This window comes from Eretmochelys imbricata, chromosome 18, assembly GCF_965152235.1.
Source record: "Eretmochelys imbricata isolate rEreImb1 chromosome 18, rEreImb1.hap1, whole genome shotgun sequence".
NCBI classification, from domain to species: domain Eukaryota; kingdom Metazoa; phylum Chordata; order Testudines; family Cheloniidae; genus Eretmochelys; species Eretmochelys imbricata.
In genome coordinates this window covers 14,739,193-14,757,952 of record NC_135589.1, presented here as the reverse complement: position 1 = coordinate 14,757,952, position 18,760 = coordinate 14,739,193, and the positions used below count along the sequence as shown (strand labels likewise).

General features: G+C 51.5%; 1 protein-coding gene across 2 annotated transcripts in view; it reads left to right on the top strand.

The window, feature by feature from the left end:
* The window catches only part of NOC2L (NOC2 like nucleolar associated transcriptional repressor), an 85,078-nt gene that overhangs the window by 9,081 nt on the left and 57,237 nt on the right, over nucleotides 1–18,760 (top strand). For both annotated transcript variants that reach the window (XM_077837200.1, XM_077837199.1), the window contains exons 6-11: nucleotides 134–224; nucleotides 2,026–2,104; nucleotides 5,223–5,333; nucleotides 6,979–7,092; nucleotides 7,565–7,753; nucleotides 11,245–11,384. In XM_077837200.1, coding sequence (XP_077693326.1) covers nucleotides 134–224; nucleotides 2,026–2,104; nucleotides 5,223–5,333; nucleotides 6,979–7,092; nucleotides 7,565–7,753; nucleotides 11,245–11,384 — 724 coding nt within the window. The remainder of the gene's footprint in view (nucleotides 1–133; nucleotides 225–2,025; nucleotides 2,105–5,222; nucleotides 5,334–6,978; nucleotides 7,093–7,564; nucleotides 7,754–11,244; nucleotides 11,385–18,760) is intronic.

The window sequence follows — 18,760 nt, the reverse complement described above, 5'->3', positions numbered from 1 at the left end:
AAACCTGTGAAAGACCCCCAGGTCCTGTTCTGAGCTCAGTGGTGACAGTTCTGTTTCAGGTTAGCAAGGGGGCCGGGAAGTGAATGGGAAACCAGTCATAAGTATTTTACTGACATGTTCTTTTTTGGTTCAGTATTTAATGCCCTGGTGTCCTTCTGCATTCGGGATCTCTTTGGCTGCCTGCAGAAACTGCTTCAGGTGAAGGTGCTGAAAGACAAATCAAAGTAAGTTCCAGGCAATTGCACTGCAGATAAGTGTCTGGGCCTTTCCCAGCACTGAGGCCTGGGCATGCCGGTGGAAGAATTGACAGAGAAGCAGCTCTTGCAGGTGGAAGAATTGGCAGAGATGCAGCTCTTCCTGTGTAGTGGAAAAACCATTTGTTCGTGCCTATGGGCTTCTTATCCTTGAGCCTCAATCCTTCTGAATTCCCCAGTGCAGGAGGTGTCCAGCGTGAACCTTTTCCTCCTGCACTGGGGAATTCTGAAGAAAGTGGCATTTTATTTGGGGTGAAGGGAAAAATGGTTTGTGACTGACCTGCTTGCCCTTGAGATGTGACTTGGTAGCAATTCACCCTACTGCTTTCGATGTTTACTGCTGTGGGTGTGCTAGGCGCCAGATTCTGGTGGGTTGAGAGCTTCCAGGTTTGACCTGGTCTGCATTAGATCATGGATGGAATGGGGAACAGCAATGCGCAGCTGGGCTAGTGAGGGTACAATTAATCCCTTGTTCCTAAATGCAGGCGTCAGTCCAGAAGCTCTGTGTTGCATTCCTCTCTGCTGTCATCTGAGCTGACTAGAGCCTTCATTAGAGACGGGGGGATTTCTGACTCATGGGCCCAGTTTTGTTTGCTGGAATTCTGGTTGGCTGCCAAACTGCCTTGGGCTGGGATCTCGTACTGACCCATGGTAAACAGGGTTCGGCTAGAGCAGTACTTGGAAGGGTGACCTCCAAGGGTCATCCAGGGCTGCTGGTACCATTCTTAGCTCTGAGTCCCCCCTAGACCAGTGTTACAGTGGTGCTGGAAGTAAAGCTCTGACCACCTGTTAAAAGATCCCCAAGCACTCTCTGCAAGATGTGTTAGTCCCTCTATCCTGGCCGTGTTCCACCTAGGGTATCTGTGTTCTTCATTTACCAGAATCTTCGCTGCGGTTTCCTTCTCTTTCTGCCCTACAATCTTATGCAGTGTTACGTAGCAGGAGTGTTCCACCCCAGAGGTGGTCGCACTTACACAGGCATTACTCTATCTGCCATGCAAGTGTGCAAAGTGCAAAGGCATCCTAGGCAGGTTTTAATGCTACTATTGTTAATGTCCCTGTTTGGCCTGGTTAGGGACGGGATGGGGGTTGAGGTCAACTCCGAATTTCCTGTTGGCGTTGGTGGCAAAGCATAAGTCTCCGTTCCCTGTGCTGTTGCTCTGAAATAGCAATATAGTGCTGATTGCAGAGAACAGTTCCCTCTTTCCTCCTTGCACTCCTTACTGATGCGAACTCTGTGTGAAGTCCATGGTAGGTTTGCCTGGCAAACACTCAGCCCTGCAGTTGTTAGTCCATGTGGGCGTGAGCTCATGAATGGCACAAGTGAGATCGGTGCTTTCTTTCTCACGCCGGCTAGGCCACTCATAATTGTACGTCATAATCCGTGTAACTCCTGCCGTCTTGCAATAGAAATCAGTCCTATTTTTAAGCCATGGCCCCGGGATGCCTGAACAGAAGGCAAATGGGGCTGAATGCCAGACACCCCCGCTCCATTTCAGCATCCGTTTTGTTAGCCAGATGGAGAGGGATGCGCGGGAGCTTCCCCTTGTGCCCTGGAGTAATGTCGTGCAGGCCTGGGGCACCCTTTGGATGACAAAGCCTTACTCCTTTTATAATGAGATTGTAACGCTTTTACGCCCCCCCTCTCCTCGCCATGTGGAAGATGCTGGTTTCCTGGGAGTTTCCATAGTGTAATGATTCATTGTCACTTTTAGCTCTAAACTAAACGCGACTCCCACTCAGCCTGTGTTCTCTCCCTGTTCATTCCTAGGATGGTGCTGCCCTCTACCAGCCCACTCTGGGGCAAGCTGAGACTGGATGTCAAGATGTACCTGAGCTGCACCATCCAGGTAAAGACCTGCAGTATGTCTGTTAGGAGGCTGTTGTCCTGGGCACTGCTGGGTTTCTGATGGGAAGCAGGTTTATATTTTGGGATCATGTGCCTAGGATGAAGGGAGATACACTGCTTGCTTCTAGCTAACCGTCCCTTTAAAGGTGACACCTCGCCACCTAAACACAAACGAGCCAGTTGACAAAGCAGATGACTGTGTTAGTGGCATTAATTGCTCTGATTTCACAAACTCAGCTTCCTTCTGGGAGGCAATTCTTGCAGTTTTAAGGTCACGCCTGCCTTCTGCTCAACTTGAAATCTCATCAGGTTAAAGTCGTTTCAGGTCCTGGGCCTGCTTCATAATGGATGCTCCCTTTCCTGCAGTGAAACCTGCAATGAGGTTGAGTTTATCAGGCGCCATATCCCAACCTCACCAACTATAATTCTGCTGCAACTTTATTAGAAGATCCCACCTGTGCTAAGTTGCTGGTGTCCAGTTTTCCAGGGAGGGTCAATGTGTGTTTATAAAGCTGGGTTCCATTCCTCCTAGATCAAGATTTTTGGGGAAGACTTAGGGAAGCCAACAGACTGTTTCATCGTGTACCCCCAAATGAGGGAGAGTTGGACTTAAAAAACAACAAAAACCAAGAAAACAGCATAAATTGTTCATTCTCCAAGGCAGTGGTGGGGCTCTTGGGGGAAGGGAGAGCAGGTAAACAAAGTGAAAGTGCTGACACCCTTCCAGGCCATAAGCCGTCAAAATGATTCAGCAGAAAAGCATTCTTGAGCAGCAAAGCCTTTTCCTCGAGGGGTAGTGCTTACAGCAAGCAAGGTAACTAAGGATTGCAATAGAACAGGAAAAGGCATCTGTCCAATGGGGATAATTATACTTCCCTCCCTTAGAGAGCTAACGATTAAAAGCTCTAGATAAAAGCTAGGTATTATTATTATTATTATGTATCATTAAGATGTTTCAAGCTTATAGGACAAGAAGCAATAGGCTTAAATTGCAGCAAGGGCAGTTTAGGCTGGACATTAGGGAGTTAAGCACTGGAACAAATTGTCTAGGAAGGGTGTGGAATCTCCGTCTTTGGAGGGTTTTAAGAACAGGTTAGACAAACACCTGTTGGGAATGGTCTAGCTCAGGGGTGGACAAACTGCAGCCCAGGGGCCACATCCGGCCCGTCCGAGCATTTAAACTGGCCCTCAGCTCCTGCCGGGGAGCGGGGTTGGGTGTTTGCCCCGCTCCCGTGCTCCCGCTGGGGAGCAGGGTCAGAGGCTTGCGCAGCTCCCAGGAAGCAGCCGGCATGACCTCCCTCTGGCTCCTACGTAGTACGTGGAGGTATGGACAGGCGGATCTGCATGCTGCCCGATCCGCAGGTGCTCCCCCCGCAGCTCCTATTGGCCGTGGTTGCCGGGTAATGGGAGCTGCAGGGGTGGCACCTGCGGACGGGGTAGCTTACAGAGCTGCCTGGCTGTGCCTCGAAGCCAGAGGGGGGATTTGCTTCCGGGAGCTGCTTGTGGTAAGTGCTGCCCAGAGCCTGCACCCCTGAGCCCCCCACCCCGTGCTCCAATCCCCTGCCACAGCCCTGATCCGCCCTCCGAACCCCTCGATCCCAGCCCAGAGCCCCCTCTTGTACCCCAGAGCCCTTACACCCACCTCCCTACACCCCAACTCGAAGCCCCCTTTTGCACCCTGAACTCCTTATTTCTGGCCCCAACGCAGAGCCCGCACCCCCAGCCAGAGCCCGCACCCCTACACCCAATTTCGTGAGCATTCATGGCCCACCATACAATTTCCATACCCCGATGTGGCCCTCAGGCCAAAAAGTTTGCCCACCCCAGTCTAGCTATTCCCTAGTTCTGCCTTGAGTGCAGGGGACTGAACTAGATGACCTCTCAAGGTCCCTTCCAGTCTTACACTTCTGTGATTCTGTGTGGTCAACTCAAAATCTAGACAAGTTAAAAAGTATTTCCAGTTCTCTGCCTGCTATCGAGCAGACCCCCTCGCACCAACGTTATGTTGACTTTATAATCATGCTCCCGTTTTTAAAAAATATGTTTTACTCTCTCCTGTGGCTGTGTGAGAGACTTGCAGGCTATAGCTGCCAGCGACCACAGCGTGATATCCAGGCTTGCGTAAAGGAGAGCAGTGGAAGGGATAAAGAGGAGACCAATTGCCTCCTCTTTCAGCTGTGGTGATTTGCAGTATGAGTTGGCACAGTAGCTGGTAAAACACTTTTCAGCACTGCAGTGACTGTAAACTCGATGTCCCCCTAAATAAACACCCCTCAGCTTGGGTTTTGTCCCTGAGAGGGCTGAGCCTGCCCTTCCCAAAGATATTAAGCTGTGGTGTGTCTGTTCTCTACCCCCTTCACCCTAGAAGCTGTTAAGGAGTCTGTAAGGAGCTGGCCTGTCTCCCCAGCTCAGGAGGGGCACCTTGCCCACAGTCTTGTCAGGCCTTTCCTTCAGGGCACAGTTTATCCTTCAGACACAATAAAATGGTTCTGGATAAGTCCCACTTGTAAACCATCTCATCCCCTGACCTGGGATCTTCTGCTGGGGCCCCGAGGCTGGTTCACCGCTGCTCCAGGGCCTGCCAGAGGAGCGACGTTCCTCTTGCAGCTTTCCTTCCCAGCCGAGCACTTCTTGGCTTTTGTAATCCCTTAACCAGTCTCTGCTGGGAGGTAGCTGATCAGTCAGTGGCCAGGCTAGGCTCAAGTTCCCTTAAAGGACCAGCCACGCAGTAAGAGAGCCACTCAGTAACCCTTTTGTGGAGTGGGAGTTAACCCCTCGATCCCTGCTGGTGCCTCTGCTCTCTGCCAGAGGATTGCTGGGGAAAGCCTGTAAATCACTGGGTTGCTGTCACCACCACAGCCCAGCCAGCCCAGGAGCCATGTTGGCTGTTCTCAGCCTCGTGTTGTAGCCAGGTCCCTCTAAGCAGCGAATTTACCACTGCGCTGGCCCTGCTCCTGGATTTGCTCCAAAGTTCTTTGGCTTGGCTTCTTGTAGCCCGAAGTGCGGGTTGGGTTGCACCACTCCTGGCACCCAGGAAACGTTTGCTGCTAATGGGAACGGAAGAAGTTGGGTGGGATCTGCGGGACTGACCACAATCTCATTTTGCCTCCCCCTTGTAGCTCCTGTCTTGTTTAACGGAAGCTTCTGTTGGAGCTGCTGTCCTTCACCACGTCAACGCCATCGTCCCTTATTTCTTGTCGTTCCCAAAGCAGTGCCGCATGCTGCTCAAGGTAAGGCACAGAATAATGGAAACTTTAATTTAGAGAGAAGTGAGACCCTGTGTATCCCACATGGTATTGGATATTTGGGGTTGGTTACCCTGCCAGAACAGTGTCTGGGGCCCTGAGTTCAGTTCCTTGTTTCCCTGGGCTGTTCTTCCGTTAAGCACCCAGGCCTCCATTTATCGTCGTTAGGTGCCAGCCGTCACCCTTCCGCCGAGTTCAGCGGGGGCTTGGATCCGCCTGCACGTGGCCGTGAATCCCCATGGCACGTCGTGCAGGAGTGGTACCCGTTCCGGAGAGATGTGGTGGTGATACAGTGAAGCTGTTTTCCTAATCGCCTGGAGAGTAATTGCTCCCTGTGGGGTGTCTGTGTACGTGTGATAGCGTTTTCCTCTGGAGGCTCGGGGGTGGAATATTTGTGCAGTGACTTTCTCTCACACGCTCAGCAGTTGTGGGTGACAGAGCGGGAGGAGGAGTGGCGTGTGGGCAAGAGGGCAACGGGAGCGTTAAATCAGAGAGGTCTGACAGAGCAGAAGGCGAGCCGAGCTGGAGACATGTATGGCCGGTGATGTTGGTGGTGCTGCATGCTGAGATAAGGGTAATTTAAATCACTTGTTTCGAGGCTTCTCACTAGCGCTGTCAGGGAGGAATTTTCTGTTCTGCACAATTTATCAGGTTCTGCAGGGGATTTTTGCCTCTCTGAGCTGCTGTGAGAGATGGGATACTTACAATGTGTGTTCTCGAGGTTTCAACCATGATCACTGTCCCATTCTACCGGATGCCTAGTAAGAGAGAATCCCTGCCCCAAAGAGCTGGCAATCAAACTAAACTAAATAGATCATTTCCATTTGACAGAATGGGGAGCATAGGTCCTAAGAGTAAATGACTTGCCCCACGTCCCACAGGGAGTCTGTGGCAGAGGCAGGAATCGAGTCCAGGTCTCTTGTGTTCTGGTCCAGTACTCTTAGCCACATTCTGCATCTTAATACTGGACTTGGATAAGCCAGTGATCTGAGGTGGTGCAGCAAAATCCTGGCTCGTAAGCCTCTGTATTGCGTGTTGGGCATCTGTCTGTTCTTTAAGGCCAGGGTGGGGATTGAGAAGTGTTTGGAGAGCATTTGGTTTCCAGGAACCACAGTCAGGTTGGCTCTGGCCTTGAGTATTGGGTGTGCTCTGTGTAAAATGACATGATACGCAGATGACCTCCTTTTCACAGGGTTGGCAGAGCGCTGTGTGACACAGAGCTGCCTGTAGCTAGAAGAGAGGCTTCTAGTTTGGTCAGGAAAAGCCTGGGGGGGAAGTTTGACTCAACTTCAGAGGTAGATGCCTAGATCTAGGCGTCGAAGTCCATGTGTAGGCCTCCACATATGAGTGGCCTGACTTTCAGGGGCGCTGAGCACATGCAGCCCCTGTTGACGTTATCAGACAGGTGTGTTTGAGGGCGTTGATCTTGGCGCGTAACGTGGAGGTGGCTCACAGCCAGGCTGTGGGCATGGGATGGCCGTTAGTGCTGAGCTCCTGATGGCTGCACAACCTGCCCTTCCTCTCTGTCTCTCCGAAATGAAGGGTCAGGGAAAGCTCTGGCCTCTCTGTTGATGGGATGGGACCCTGTCCTTTTGCTCACACGAGCCTCTCTCCCTCCTTTCCTCTTTAGCAAGCCATCCGTCTGTGGAGCACGGGCGAAGAAACAGTGAGAGTGCTGGCCTTCCTGGTACTGAACAAGATTTGCCGCCATAAAAAGGAGTTGTACCTGAACCCCGTGCTCAAGGTAATGGCAGGGTGTGCTCTTATAATATAACAGTAATATCTAGCTGTTAACATCTGCAGATCTCAGTGTGCTTTGCAAAGGAGGACAGACGCATAATCTCCATTTTGCAAATGGGAAACTGAGGCACTGGGAGGTAAAGTGACTTGCACAAGATTACCCAGCAGGCCAGTGGCAGAGCTGAGAGTAGTAGCCAGGTCTCCTGAGTCCCAGCCCAGTGCACCGTCTGCTAGGCCATGTGATCTGCCTCTGTGAGCTGGGGCTATGCTGCTGCTCTGTCTCCGATGGCGTGTAGACATACCGGCATGCAAGGATCCTAGGGCATGGGCAGCACTCAGGCTGGCCCCTGTCCCGAGCACGGACATGCTGGAAGCCAGGTGGTGGCGAGTTTTTGGCTGAGGGTTGTTGGAGAGCGCTCCTTCCCTGCCTGGATTTTCATTCTGACTCCTGGTTCGTGCCTTGCCTTTTCCTGCAGCAAATGTACATCTCCTACGTGAAGAACTCCAGGTTCACCTCCCCCAACGTCCTCCCCATGATCAACTTCATGCAGCGCACCCTGACGGAGATGTACACCCTGGACACGCAGGTGTCCTACCAGCACGCCTTCATCTACGTTCGCCAGCTTGCCATTCACCTGCGTAGCGCCATGACTGTGAAGAAGAAGGTAGGTTCCAAACCCCAGCTCGGTGAACAAGCCCATGCGTGGAGTTTTGCAAGCTGCTGTTACGCACCCACAACGTCGGCTTTAACTCAGATTGATGTGTGGCCTTGTGCATGGTGAGACAGGGAAAAAAAATCCCGGTCCCTGCTTCAATGCCGCTGGTCACTACATTTGGGAGACGTGGCAAGGAGAGGAGCAGATTGCCCTGTTGGAGCATTGCGGCTGAAATGCCTGTTCACCCTGGACCCTTAAGCTAGACTCTGAGCAAGGGCATCTCGTCTCTTTAGGCAAGCTGTGCTCCAGGCCCGGCGCTGGGAAGGGGGTGGGAGGCTGTGTAGATGAGACCTTTAAAACCAGGGTCAGTCTGCTCAGCATAGACGGTTAAAGATCTATGAGTAGGAGTTTGCCCCAGCATCCTTGGCTAATTACCTCTTCCCGCTCAGTGCACCCCACTCCCAGCTGCTGGGGAGTTGTGCACCTGCCTAGCCTGGGCCAATCCAGTGGTGGGAGAAGTGACTTGCCTGTGTGTGTTTTGCAAAGTGCTTCCGTCTCTTTGGGGTTGAACAGCACTGTGTAAATAGAGACTGGATCTGGATTCTCTCTCTGACAGAGACTCCCTACCGGAATTGGGGAAGCTTGGAGTCCTTGGGGTGTGGGCGGATGATTTCGTACTTCATGTTCTGGTGTCACTCCCAGGAAATGCCTTCTCTGGAGCCTCCATTATATACAATATTTACAGTTTGATTCAATGGCTCTCAACACCCCCACTATACAAATTATTCCAGCACCCCTGGGAGAGCACTGACTGGTGCGTGTTAGGGACCCCACTGGAGTACATGGTGGGAAGTCAGCTGGCACATGGGGGACATCCTTGGAGAATTCAGGGGAAGTTAGTGCCGGTGGGATTTTGATAGCATTGGGCTTGGTAGGAACTTGTTTCACGAAGCAGGCAGCCAAGTCAGAAGGGGACCAGCCTGTTTCATGATGCGCTAAGGAGCCAGCAGGTGGCTGCTCTGCCAAAGGAAAGAGGGACCCAGAGTTCTGCCAGCTGCTCATGGGAGGATAAACGCTTTCATTTATGTCGCTGTTTGGGTTTTTTAGCAAGGAGGTGGAGAGCAAATACTGGCAAGGTAGTTCTCTCTTCCCAAGCTATGTAGATCCTGGCAGATGTTCTCTCTCTCTCACCCTGGGCATCTCCTTTCCTTCGCCTTGCCGTGTATGTGAAATGAACATTTCAGCTGCTTAGCAAAACCCAGAGCACAGAAGATTATAAACCGCCCCTTATTTGTGGCTCTTTCCAACTGCGGTGTCTGCCTGGCACATCTCCCCATCAGCCTGTGTCACCTGCCCAGGCCATTTCTGTAATTTCATTGAGGCAAGCAGCTAAGTCCCTCTGAAGCAGGCCTGATTTGTGCCCTGTCCAGTCTGACCTGTTTACACTGTCAGATTGCTAATCCTGTCTTTACCCGGGTTTGAGAAAACAAACCCTTGCGGATTAGTGGTTCGGTTGCTCCTGTGCACTGCAGGATTGGTTACCACTTAAATCTCCTAGATGCTCAGACATAGGGATAAACCCAGCCGAGATAAGCAAAGTCTGGGCCTGGGCATATGCCCATAATTGGATTGTATTGGCTTCCTACACCTTCAGCCCTGGACCAGACAGTCCCCAAATCTGGTTGGTTTCCCAGGAGGGGTTTGAAAGTGGGGGCGGAGGGAGAGATTAAATTAGAGCGGCACGACCAGTATGCCCAAATCCCAACAACAAGTCAATTAGTGTGAAATGAGCACCGGGTGCTTACAGAAGCCATCAGCTGGTCCGAGCCGCATGGACGGGCGTGCAACCTGACCGAAGGGGAGAATGTTTACCTAAGCCCTACCACAAGGTGTTGGGCTTGTGTGTAATTCAGGAATGCTACAAGCAGGCAGTCCACTGTCCACTCCATGCACACACTGCTCAAGCACATGTAAGAGGAGACGAGCCGTAGTCATCAGAGTTTATCACCCTTAGCTGATAAAAGAAAGAATCTCATTTGGTGAGAGAAATTTGGAGCCAAAGGCCCCTCACTAGGAGCAGCTGTGGAAGTTGCCAGCAGCTGGGATTTTTCTCCGAATTCCGAGCTTCTTGGGCCTGCAGCCTCTGGTTGAAAAGTCCCCGGAGAACTGGCTTCCATGTGGACTTTCTGGTGCTTCCAGCTGGGTGGGAAACACCGGCTGAGAATAGCTCTTTCATGGAGGGTTTTTATTTTTTCTGGTGTTCCAGGCTGCTCAGAACCAGGCAGGGAGGGGAGACACTTCCCAAGTTCATTTTGAAACTAGAAAAAAACACCTAACTCTTGGGTAGAGGTGTGGCCCGGTCTTTGCAGTACCACTCAGGCTGGCTCAGCCAGCCTGGATGATCTGAGAATGCAGTGACACGGCAAGTATTAATTACCTAAGTGACCTCTTGCGTTGTTTTGTCTGGTAACTAGGAAGGCGGCTCCTGGGCTGACATGCAGGCTGTACCTAGAAATAAAGCTGAAAGCTCACCCTGGGCCCTGCTTTTTTGTGTTCCCTGGGCGCTGTAAAAGGAACCTGCTATTGCGGTGTCCCCTTGTAATTGGGTCTGTAAACTCTTGGGAGGTGGGTGTGCTGGACGGGCCGGTCATGGCTGCATGAGGCTCTCTTTGACCCTGAGTGCACGTCGGCACGTCTTCAAAATGAATAGCAGTAACGCTCCCTGCGGTTCAAAAGTGCTGCCCGTCTTCGTGGTACCTGAGCGATGGAGCTTCTCTTTTAATATTGTAATTGAAGGAGTAATCAGAGCCCCCTGGTGGCAGCAGCTGGGCCCTGTGTCCTGCTTTGCCTGGGGAAATGAGATCCTAGTGGTTCTGCAGGTCACTTGGTAGGGGAGGTAGGTTCAGCGGGAGCCTTAGGGGACGGTTGCTGGGGGAAGCTGGTTCTGCCCTGTAGCTTTAGAGGTTTATTTTTCTTCCCTCCAGAGTGCGTGGACCAGGGAGGGAGTCAGCACAGATGTAGAAGGATCTCCCAGCCTGGCTGCCCATGGGAGATCAGGGTTTGTCCCCCTTAGCCAGTGGACGGGAAAGGCCCATACACAGCATGGCCCTGCCCCTCCATATGCTGGGGGCTGAGGTGTTAAGGAGATGGAGCTCCACTTGTGAAGCATAGCTGCAGATAAATGCTGCGAGGAACAACACCCCAAGGGCAGTACTTAGCATTTCCAAAGCATTGTGCAAACCTCTAGCCATCCTGTCTTCCTGAATCCCTTACTAGGGCCTTCACCGCACAGCCCCGCCTCTCCCCAGATTAACGTAACTAGTCACTGCTAGAACCAGGGTTAGAATGCAAGAGTCCCCGGTTCCCAGCTGTGCACTCCTTCTGCTAGACCGCACTGCCTCCGAATACAAAGGAGCCTGCGTGCGCGCTCCGGAAAGGAGGTTCAGCTCCTGTCTCGGCCATTCGTTTGCCAAGCGTGTGTGCCTTTCCTTTTTCTGTAGGAGAACTACCAGTCTGTTTACAACTGGCAGTACATCCACTGCCTGTTCTTCTGGTGTCGGGTCCTGAGCACCATCTACCCCAGCGAGATCATGGCGCCGTTAATTTACCCTCTGACCCAGGTCATCATTGGCTGCATTAAGTAAGTAGGAACGGATAGTTCTCCCCCCGCCCTTATAAAACACTGGGCTCTGATTTCCCATGTGACAGATGTGGCCATATAGTCACATAGGGGATGGGCAGGGAGGGTACGTATAGATTTTAACCCTTTGTTGTAGGGGACTGTCCTATTGCATACTGGGGGGCTGTTCTCGTGAGCTGTGATTTGTTGAAGTGCCCCTGTTAGAAATCACTTGCTGCCATGTTGCTTGAACTTACTATGAGGCTTTATCAAGCTACTTTTGTGTCCATTAACTGAGCTCATTGGTATGACCACATCTGTGGCGTAGTGACTAAAGCACTGGACTGGGACTCAGGAGACCTGAGTTCTGTTCTAGGCTCAGCCACTGGCTTGCTGGGGGACCTTGGGTAAGTCACTTCACCGCCTTGTGCCTGGGTTTCCCCATCTGTAAAATGGGGATAAACTGTGACCTGCAGTGGCAGAGCCAGGGTGAGCATCTCACCTTGGGGTTCACATTGGGCCACCTGTGGCCGTAGCGGAGTGCCAGGCTCAGACGGTGCCTAAGAATAAGTGAAGGCTAACAGAACAGCTGATCCCAGCACCACTGCACTTCCCACCGAGTGACTGCGTTCATAGACCTGTTGTGATTTCTTGTTCTAAAAGAAACAAAAGCAGCCCAGACCCTTATTGAAATGAGTAACCTGGGCCGTAGTCCAGCCCACATCTTTTTAACCTGAGCAGGGAGCGAGCAGAAATTTTGCTCTATCCTGTTTTGTAATGGGCTGGCCTGCAACCGGGAGCTTCGGGAGCCCCTTGCGCTCCTGTAACTTACCTGGCCTCTTCACTTGTAAAACAGTCCCCACGCTACAGCAAGCTCTTGTGGGAATAGTTCTTACCCCCCCGCCACCAATCATCATATGTGCAGTGTGGCCTAGTGGATAGAGCATTGGACCAGGGCCTGGAAGACCTGGGTTCTATTCCTGGCTCTGCAACTTCCCTGCTGGGTGAGCTTGGGCAAGTTGCGTCCCCTCTCTGTGCCAGGCGGGGGCCATGATACTGACCACATGTGTAAAGTGCTCTGAGATGTACTGATGGGGGTTTTGCTGTGGCTGGTCTACACTGTGGCATGTGTCTCTGGCAACCCGGAGCCCAAGTCTGTAAGATCTCCTATGCCTTTTGTGAGGTGCCCGCTGCCACGGAGACCACTTAGCAAGCTGAGGCTCCACCTAGAGGCCAGTCTGCTAGGCTGGGTTCCCTAACCCGAGGTCTCCACACCTCTTGCACTGCAGCAGCAGCTAACCATTGCAAGCCCCAGCACTGTGCCCAATCTTGCTGGATCAGCAGAGTTGCTTGTAGACAGGAAATTGAGGTAATTGAAACGGAGCTAGCTTGGTTTCTCCCTGCATGAGAGCTGCAGCAGGAAGGTGGAAGCAATGTTTGCCAAATAGTAACTAGCAAAATCGATGGAGAAAGTTATTCTGTTGTCCAGCTTCTCGGAGAGGGCTGCAGACAAAGGAGGGTGACGTGAATTGCATTCTCCCAGCATTGTGTTGTGTTTACATTCACCCTTTTCATACGCTCCAGGCTGCAGGCATGCTGCAAAGCCGTGTTAATACAGGGACTTCAGAAGCAGAAGGGAAAGCACTTAATGTGCTGTGCAGCAGCTCACACGGGGTCGGGCTCACACAGGGTTGGGTATCAGAGCCAGTTTCCAGGAGAAGAGGGCATTGTGTGTTGGCTGGAACAGGGCAGATGGGCTCTTGGTGTCGTGCCTTATCCAAAGGGTTCCTCTTTGAACAACATAATGTCCCCTTAATAGCATCAGCGCTAGGTGCGTGCTGAACTTCTGCTATGGGACATAAGCCCTGCCTGCTACTGCCTTTCTAAGGATAATGTCTACGCCCCAGTGCCGCAGCTGCGTCGCCGTAGCACCATAGTGAAGCTGCTTCCTTCATCGGGGGAGAAGCCCGTTAGAAGTCACTGGGAGTCATTCCATTGACTTCCATGGGCACTGATTGGGTCAGGGCCATAAACTCTACATCGTGGCCACTTCATCCGCTGCTGAAATGCAACCGCTTCTGGGGTGGAACCCAGCAGCAGCATAAGAGCGCACAGCCACTTCAGACAGGACGCGGAGATCGCAGCCGACCCCTTGGTTATCGGAATGATGAGCCTGTTCCTTAGAACCATAGGGTTAGAAGGGATCACGAGGGTCAGCTAGTCTCACTCCTTGCCCAGATGCGGGATTTGTTGTGTCTAAACCATCCAAGACAGATGGCTCTCCAGCTTCATTCTGAATCTGAAACTCTTCTTATCCAGGCTCTGATTATCTAGAGGCGTTGGATGTCCCCAAGCCATTTTGGGTAATCCCTTTCTTTGTACTGTCGCCTACTGAAAGGACAGTAGACTTGGAGGAAGTATAGTCTAATGACACGGGTTAACCTTGGTGTCTGGGTCTGATTTTAGTGCTCCCTCTCCTCCCCCCCCCCATGTGCAAAGAGTGTCCTGGGACCCTCGGGGCGTGTGAGAGGATAAAACCTCCTTTTTCTCTCTCTGCAGAAGTGTTCTGCCGGGAGTACAGTGCCCCCTAGTTTGGGCAGTGGCCCTTTTTTTTACTGAGTTGAAGGAAAGATTGGTTTCAGAGTAACAGCCGTGTTAGTCTGTATTCGCAAAAAGAAAAGGAGTACTTGTGGCACCTTAGAGACTAACCAATTTATTTGAGCATAAGCTTTCGTGAGCTACAGCTCACTTCATCGGATGCATACTGTGGAAAGTATAGAAGATCTTATTATATACACACAAAAAGCATGAAAAAATACCTCCTCCCACCCCACTCTCCTGCTGGTAATAGCTTATCTAAAGTGACCACTCTCCTTACAATGTGTATGATAATCAAGGTGGGCCATTTCCAGCACAAATTCAGGTCCCCCCCCCCCCCCCCCCAAAAAAAAAACCAAAAAAAAAAAAACCACCTCACTGTCCTGCTGGTAATAGTTTATCCAAAGTGGCCACTCTCCTTACATTGTGTATGATAATCAAGGTGGGCCATTTCCAGCACAAATCCAGGGTTTAACAAGAACGTCTGAGGGGGGTGGGGGGTAGGAAAAAACAAGGGGAAATAGGCTACCTTGCATAATGACTAAGCCACTCCCAGTCTCTATTCAAGCCTAAGTGAATTGTATCCAATTTGCAAATGAATTCCAATTCAACAGTTTCTCGCTGGAGTCTGGATTTGAAGTTTTTTTGTTTTAAAATAGCGACTTTCATGTCTGTAATCGCGTGACCAGAGAGATTGAAGTGTTTTCCCACTGGTTTATGAATGTTATAATTCTTGACATCTGATTTGTGTCCATTTACTCCTTTACGTAGAGACTGTCCAGTTTGACCAATGTACATGGCAGAGGGGCATTGCTGGCACATGATGGCATATATCACATTGGTGGATGTGCAGGTGAACGAGCCTCTGATAGTGTGGCTGATGTGATTAGGCCCTGTGATGGTGTCCCCTGAATAGATAGATGGTGTCCCCTGAATAGATAGGCACAGTTGGCAATGGGCTTTGTTGCAAAGATAGGTTCCTGGGTTAGTGGTTCTGTTGTGTGGTGTGTGGTTGCTGGTGAGTATTTGCTTCAGGTTGGGGGGCTGTCTGTAGGCAAGGACTGGCCTGTCTCCCAAGATTTGTGAGAGTGTTGGGTCGTCCTTCAGGAAAGATTGTCACTGACAGCTCTTCCAGCAACACTGCGCCCCCGTCCACTTACTGGCCCAGGCCAGTCTTCCAGAGCTTATCGAATCTGATGCCTCGTGGCCTGGTGGCACTGAGAACTGTGTCAGCCCGTAGGCAAAAATCCAGTGCGGTAAATAAACATGTTAAAAACCATGCAGTGCCTGTGAGGGCTCGTGCATGGAAATGCAAACGAGGTCTCACGGCTATCCCATTGCAGGAATAAGCGTCTGGCACCTCCGCAGAGAGGGAGAAGGTGAATTGAGAGGGGCCGTGGGGTTTTTATACCCTGGCGTGGGGTACTCTTGCTCTGATTGTCTGCGTGTCGTGCGCTTGTGCAGCTTGAGGTGCAAGCAGCCTCGTATTTATTTGCACACCTTGTCCCGGGCAGAGCAGCGACAGCCGGAGGCAATGTTGCTATGGCGCTAGGTTTTTATTCCCAAAGGTGACATATCTCCTTTTATTTCCCTGGAGAAGAGAGAGCTGTCCATGCGCAAACACCTGAATGGGTCCGTTCATTGCCGCGTCTCAGAGCTGAGCTGCTGTCATAGGGGGATTGAAGCCTTGTTGACTTAGGAGCTTCCGAGCGTAATTAGCCTCTGATTTTCTCTTTTATTTGCACACCAATGAAAAACCCGGTTGTGTGACGGGAGAACTCGGGTCGCGTGATGACTATTCGCCTACTTCCAGCAGACAGGCATAATGGGCCAAATTCAACCCTGACGCAACTCTCCTGAAGTTGGTGGAGTCACACCAGCGATAAATTTGCCCCACTGCTTTTCACAGTTCATCTTGGGCTCTCTCTTAAATCTGAGCAACTGTGAGTTCAGCAAGGTGGGGTAATCGTTTAATAATAATTATGTAGTAGAGCCTGCAGGGCCCAACTGAGATCAAGGCCCAGTTGTGCAAAGCACTGTACAGATGTAAAATAGGAAATGGGTCCTGCCCTAAAGAGCTTACAGTGTAAACAGATAAGACAGACCCAGGGTGGGAGGAAGGAAGGATTGCCCTCCCCACAGAGATCTGGAGTAACTGGCCCAAGGTCACACTGGGAATCAGTGGCAGAGTCAGGAATCAGACCCAGATTTAACTACAGATAAGGTACATCTACCCTGGATGCTTCTTTCAGCAGCCTGTAGACTACGTACCTGCATAGCCCACCCTCCAGGGATATAAATATCAGGGTAGCCGGTGAGGCATGGCTTAGACACGTGTGACGGGGTGTGGGTATGCATGCGAGTATATAACCTACTCACCTAAGCCATGATTCCCCTTCTACACTGCTGTTAGCTCCAGGGAAAGACTCCAGTGACAGGGAAGGAGGCTTTCCCTTTTATCTCCCTTCTGCCAGAGCCTTTCGCTTGCGCTGCACGTCGCTGTGTGGACGCAACCTGCTACGTGTTCTCTATGCGCGGCGACGCTGGTGTGTAGCGCAGATGTAGCTGTAGTTAGGTGCTTTCCTAACTCTGCCGTCTTGAGTGACTTCCCTGTCGATATTTGGATTCTGTGGGTATTTGGCAACATCTGGGCTTGAAGAAGTGTGACCTTTTCTCTTCTCTTCTGCTGAGAACTTGAGTCAATCTCCCTCTCCCTACCCTCCCAGGTTTGGAAGGAAAAAGGTACTCTGTGCTTTGAAACATTGGTCATCTCTGAAATCCTGTGAGTGCCGTAACCAGAATCTGAGCTCTCCAGTGCCGCCCGGCTGGTCTCAGGGCTCCCAGGGGTGATGAAGATAAACAGGTTCAAATAATTGTCGGGATTCTCTTACCTTCCCCGCCATCCCCCCAAGTGTCCCATTGCTGCTACAGCACTTTAATTGTCCTGCAGACAAACCTAGGCACTTTTTCACCTGTCCGGGCAGATAAATCAGCTGTCTAGGGCCACCGAAAGGTGAATTTGGAAAGTCCCAGGGAGAGCAGCAAACAGAATTTGCGGGCATGTGTTATGTACAGAGCCTCCTGGCGCACTATACAGCGAGCACGTAACGAGAACAATGAGGGTTTGGGACTGCGTCAGGAAATGGGCTTTGGGTTGGAGAGAGCTGGGAACAGATCCTGCGTTAGGTCCCTTGGTGAGCAAGCCAGTGGTACATCCAGGCTGGGGCGTAAGGGAGGGCGGATGTTGTCAGAAGTCCTGCGTGTAAGAGAGCGAACGCAGTGTGGTAAATCATGGGGGTCTCGTTCCTTAGTCCCCTTGCTACGGCTGCGCTGCCAGACTCAGTCCTGCAGTTCCAACTGCTTCTCCGGGGCCCTGGGTTGCAGCTGCCTTTTTGGAGCAGCAGTAACAGAGCAGAAATGAAACCCAAGGGTCCATCGGAGACCACAGCAGGGGGTACCAGTGAGAAGTGCCAAGGGCCTGCAAAACATTCAGGAGGGACCAGGCTCCTGCACGCTTCTCTGTCCGCCCTCCCACCCCTTCCTTATGGGTAACATACACACGCTGGTGGGATTCCCACGTGGGCTGTTGGGTTATTTCTCCTGCGCTGCAACTTGCCATAGGCATCTTCAATCAGCATCAGCATCTCAATCAGTGGCGGGATGCAGCTGCTGAGCGTTGTGTGTTTAGGGGTTGGGGCTCTCTGGGGAGTGGGGGAGGGGAACGATGCAGTCCATTTAGCTTTCGCAGGGTTTTATATCTTTTACTCTCTCTCAAATGTAGGGCCAGATCCTCAGCTGGTGTAAGTTGGCATAGCTTGTTTGGTGGCACTGTGCCCCGTTGCACCAGCTGAGGATCTGGCCTTAGGGTCTTTAAAAGAAGAGTAGTGATTACACCTGCTCCCCTTTGCTTACATGCTCGCTCTCGGGGGCATGGAATAGTGCTAGGGGGAGTGTGCAGAGGAAAGTGTGAAGTTAGGTTCGCCCAAATGCTCATCAGCTCCTTGGGGTGGTTTTATTTTTAAAGCCGTCGTACTGCAAAGAAAGGATTCCAGTTCTTGCCCATTTCTCCATCCCTGGCTCTTTAGCGAATAAAACCTTGTCTTTTGGGGAAATAACACCCTATCTGCTTGGCGCCCCTCTGGGTAGGGTCAGTCTGTCAAGTTAGAGCCGCTGAGGGTTTAATCTTTAAGCCTTGCTCGGCCTGGGGGAAAGAAGGCTGTCAAGAACAGTGATGATGACTTAGATCCACCTGAGCAGGTCCCATGAAAATCTGGGTAGGGCTCCGTGCCATCTGGGCGCATTGGCTGAGTGAGTGCAAAGGGGAGTTTAACCTGTTCAAAGGGCCCTGATATACCCCCAGAGTGGGGGCTGCTAGCGTTAAGGATGGATAAGTATCTGGCGGCTATGAGCAGGCATCCTTGCAGGATGCAGGGAGTACGCTATCGTCCTTTACTCTCGGGTTGTTCTGTGTTTGTTGTATTCGGCGTCGGGGGATTCATGCTGGAACCTTAAATATGTTCTGGTCTGGGTTCGGCAGGTTGGTCACAGGCATATCTTGAAACTAGCGTTGCACAGGAGCAAATAAAATAATACCGAAACCCTGGAGAAAATAATTTCTCCCCCTTTATTTTTTTTCTTTTCCTTCTACCCGAAGGTGGCACTGTCTTCCTGCAAAAGGGTTGATGGACAGAGACAAATAGGGGGAGGGGGGGCAGTCGGTGTGCAGTTCCTTCCGCTGCACAACCTCATTACAGGAGGGGACTGGGGAGAAATTACCATCCGTCGAAGCCTTATTGCTC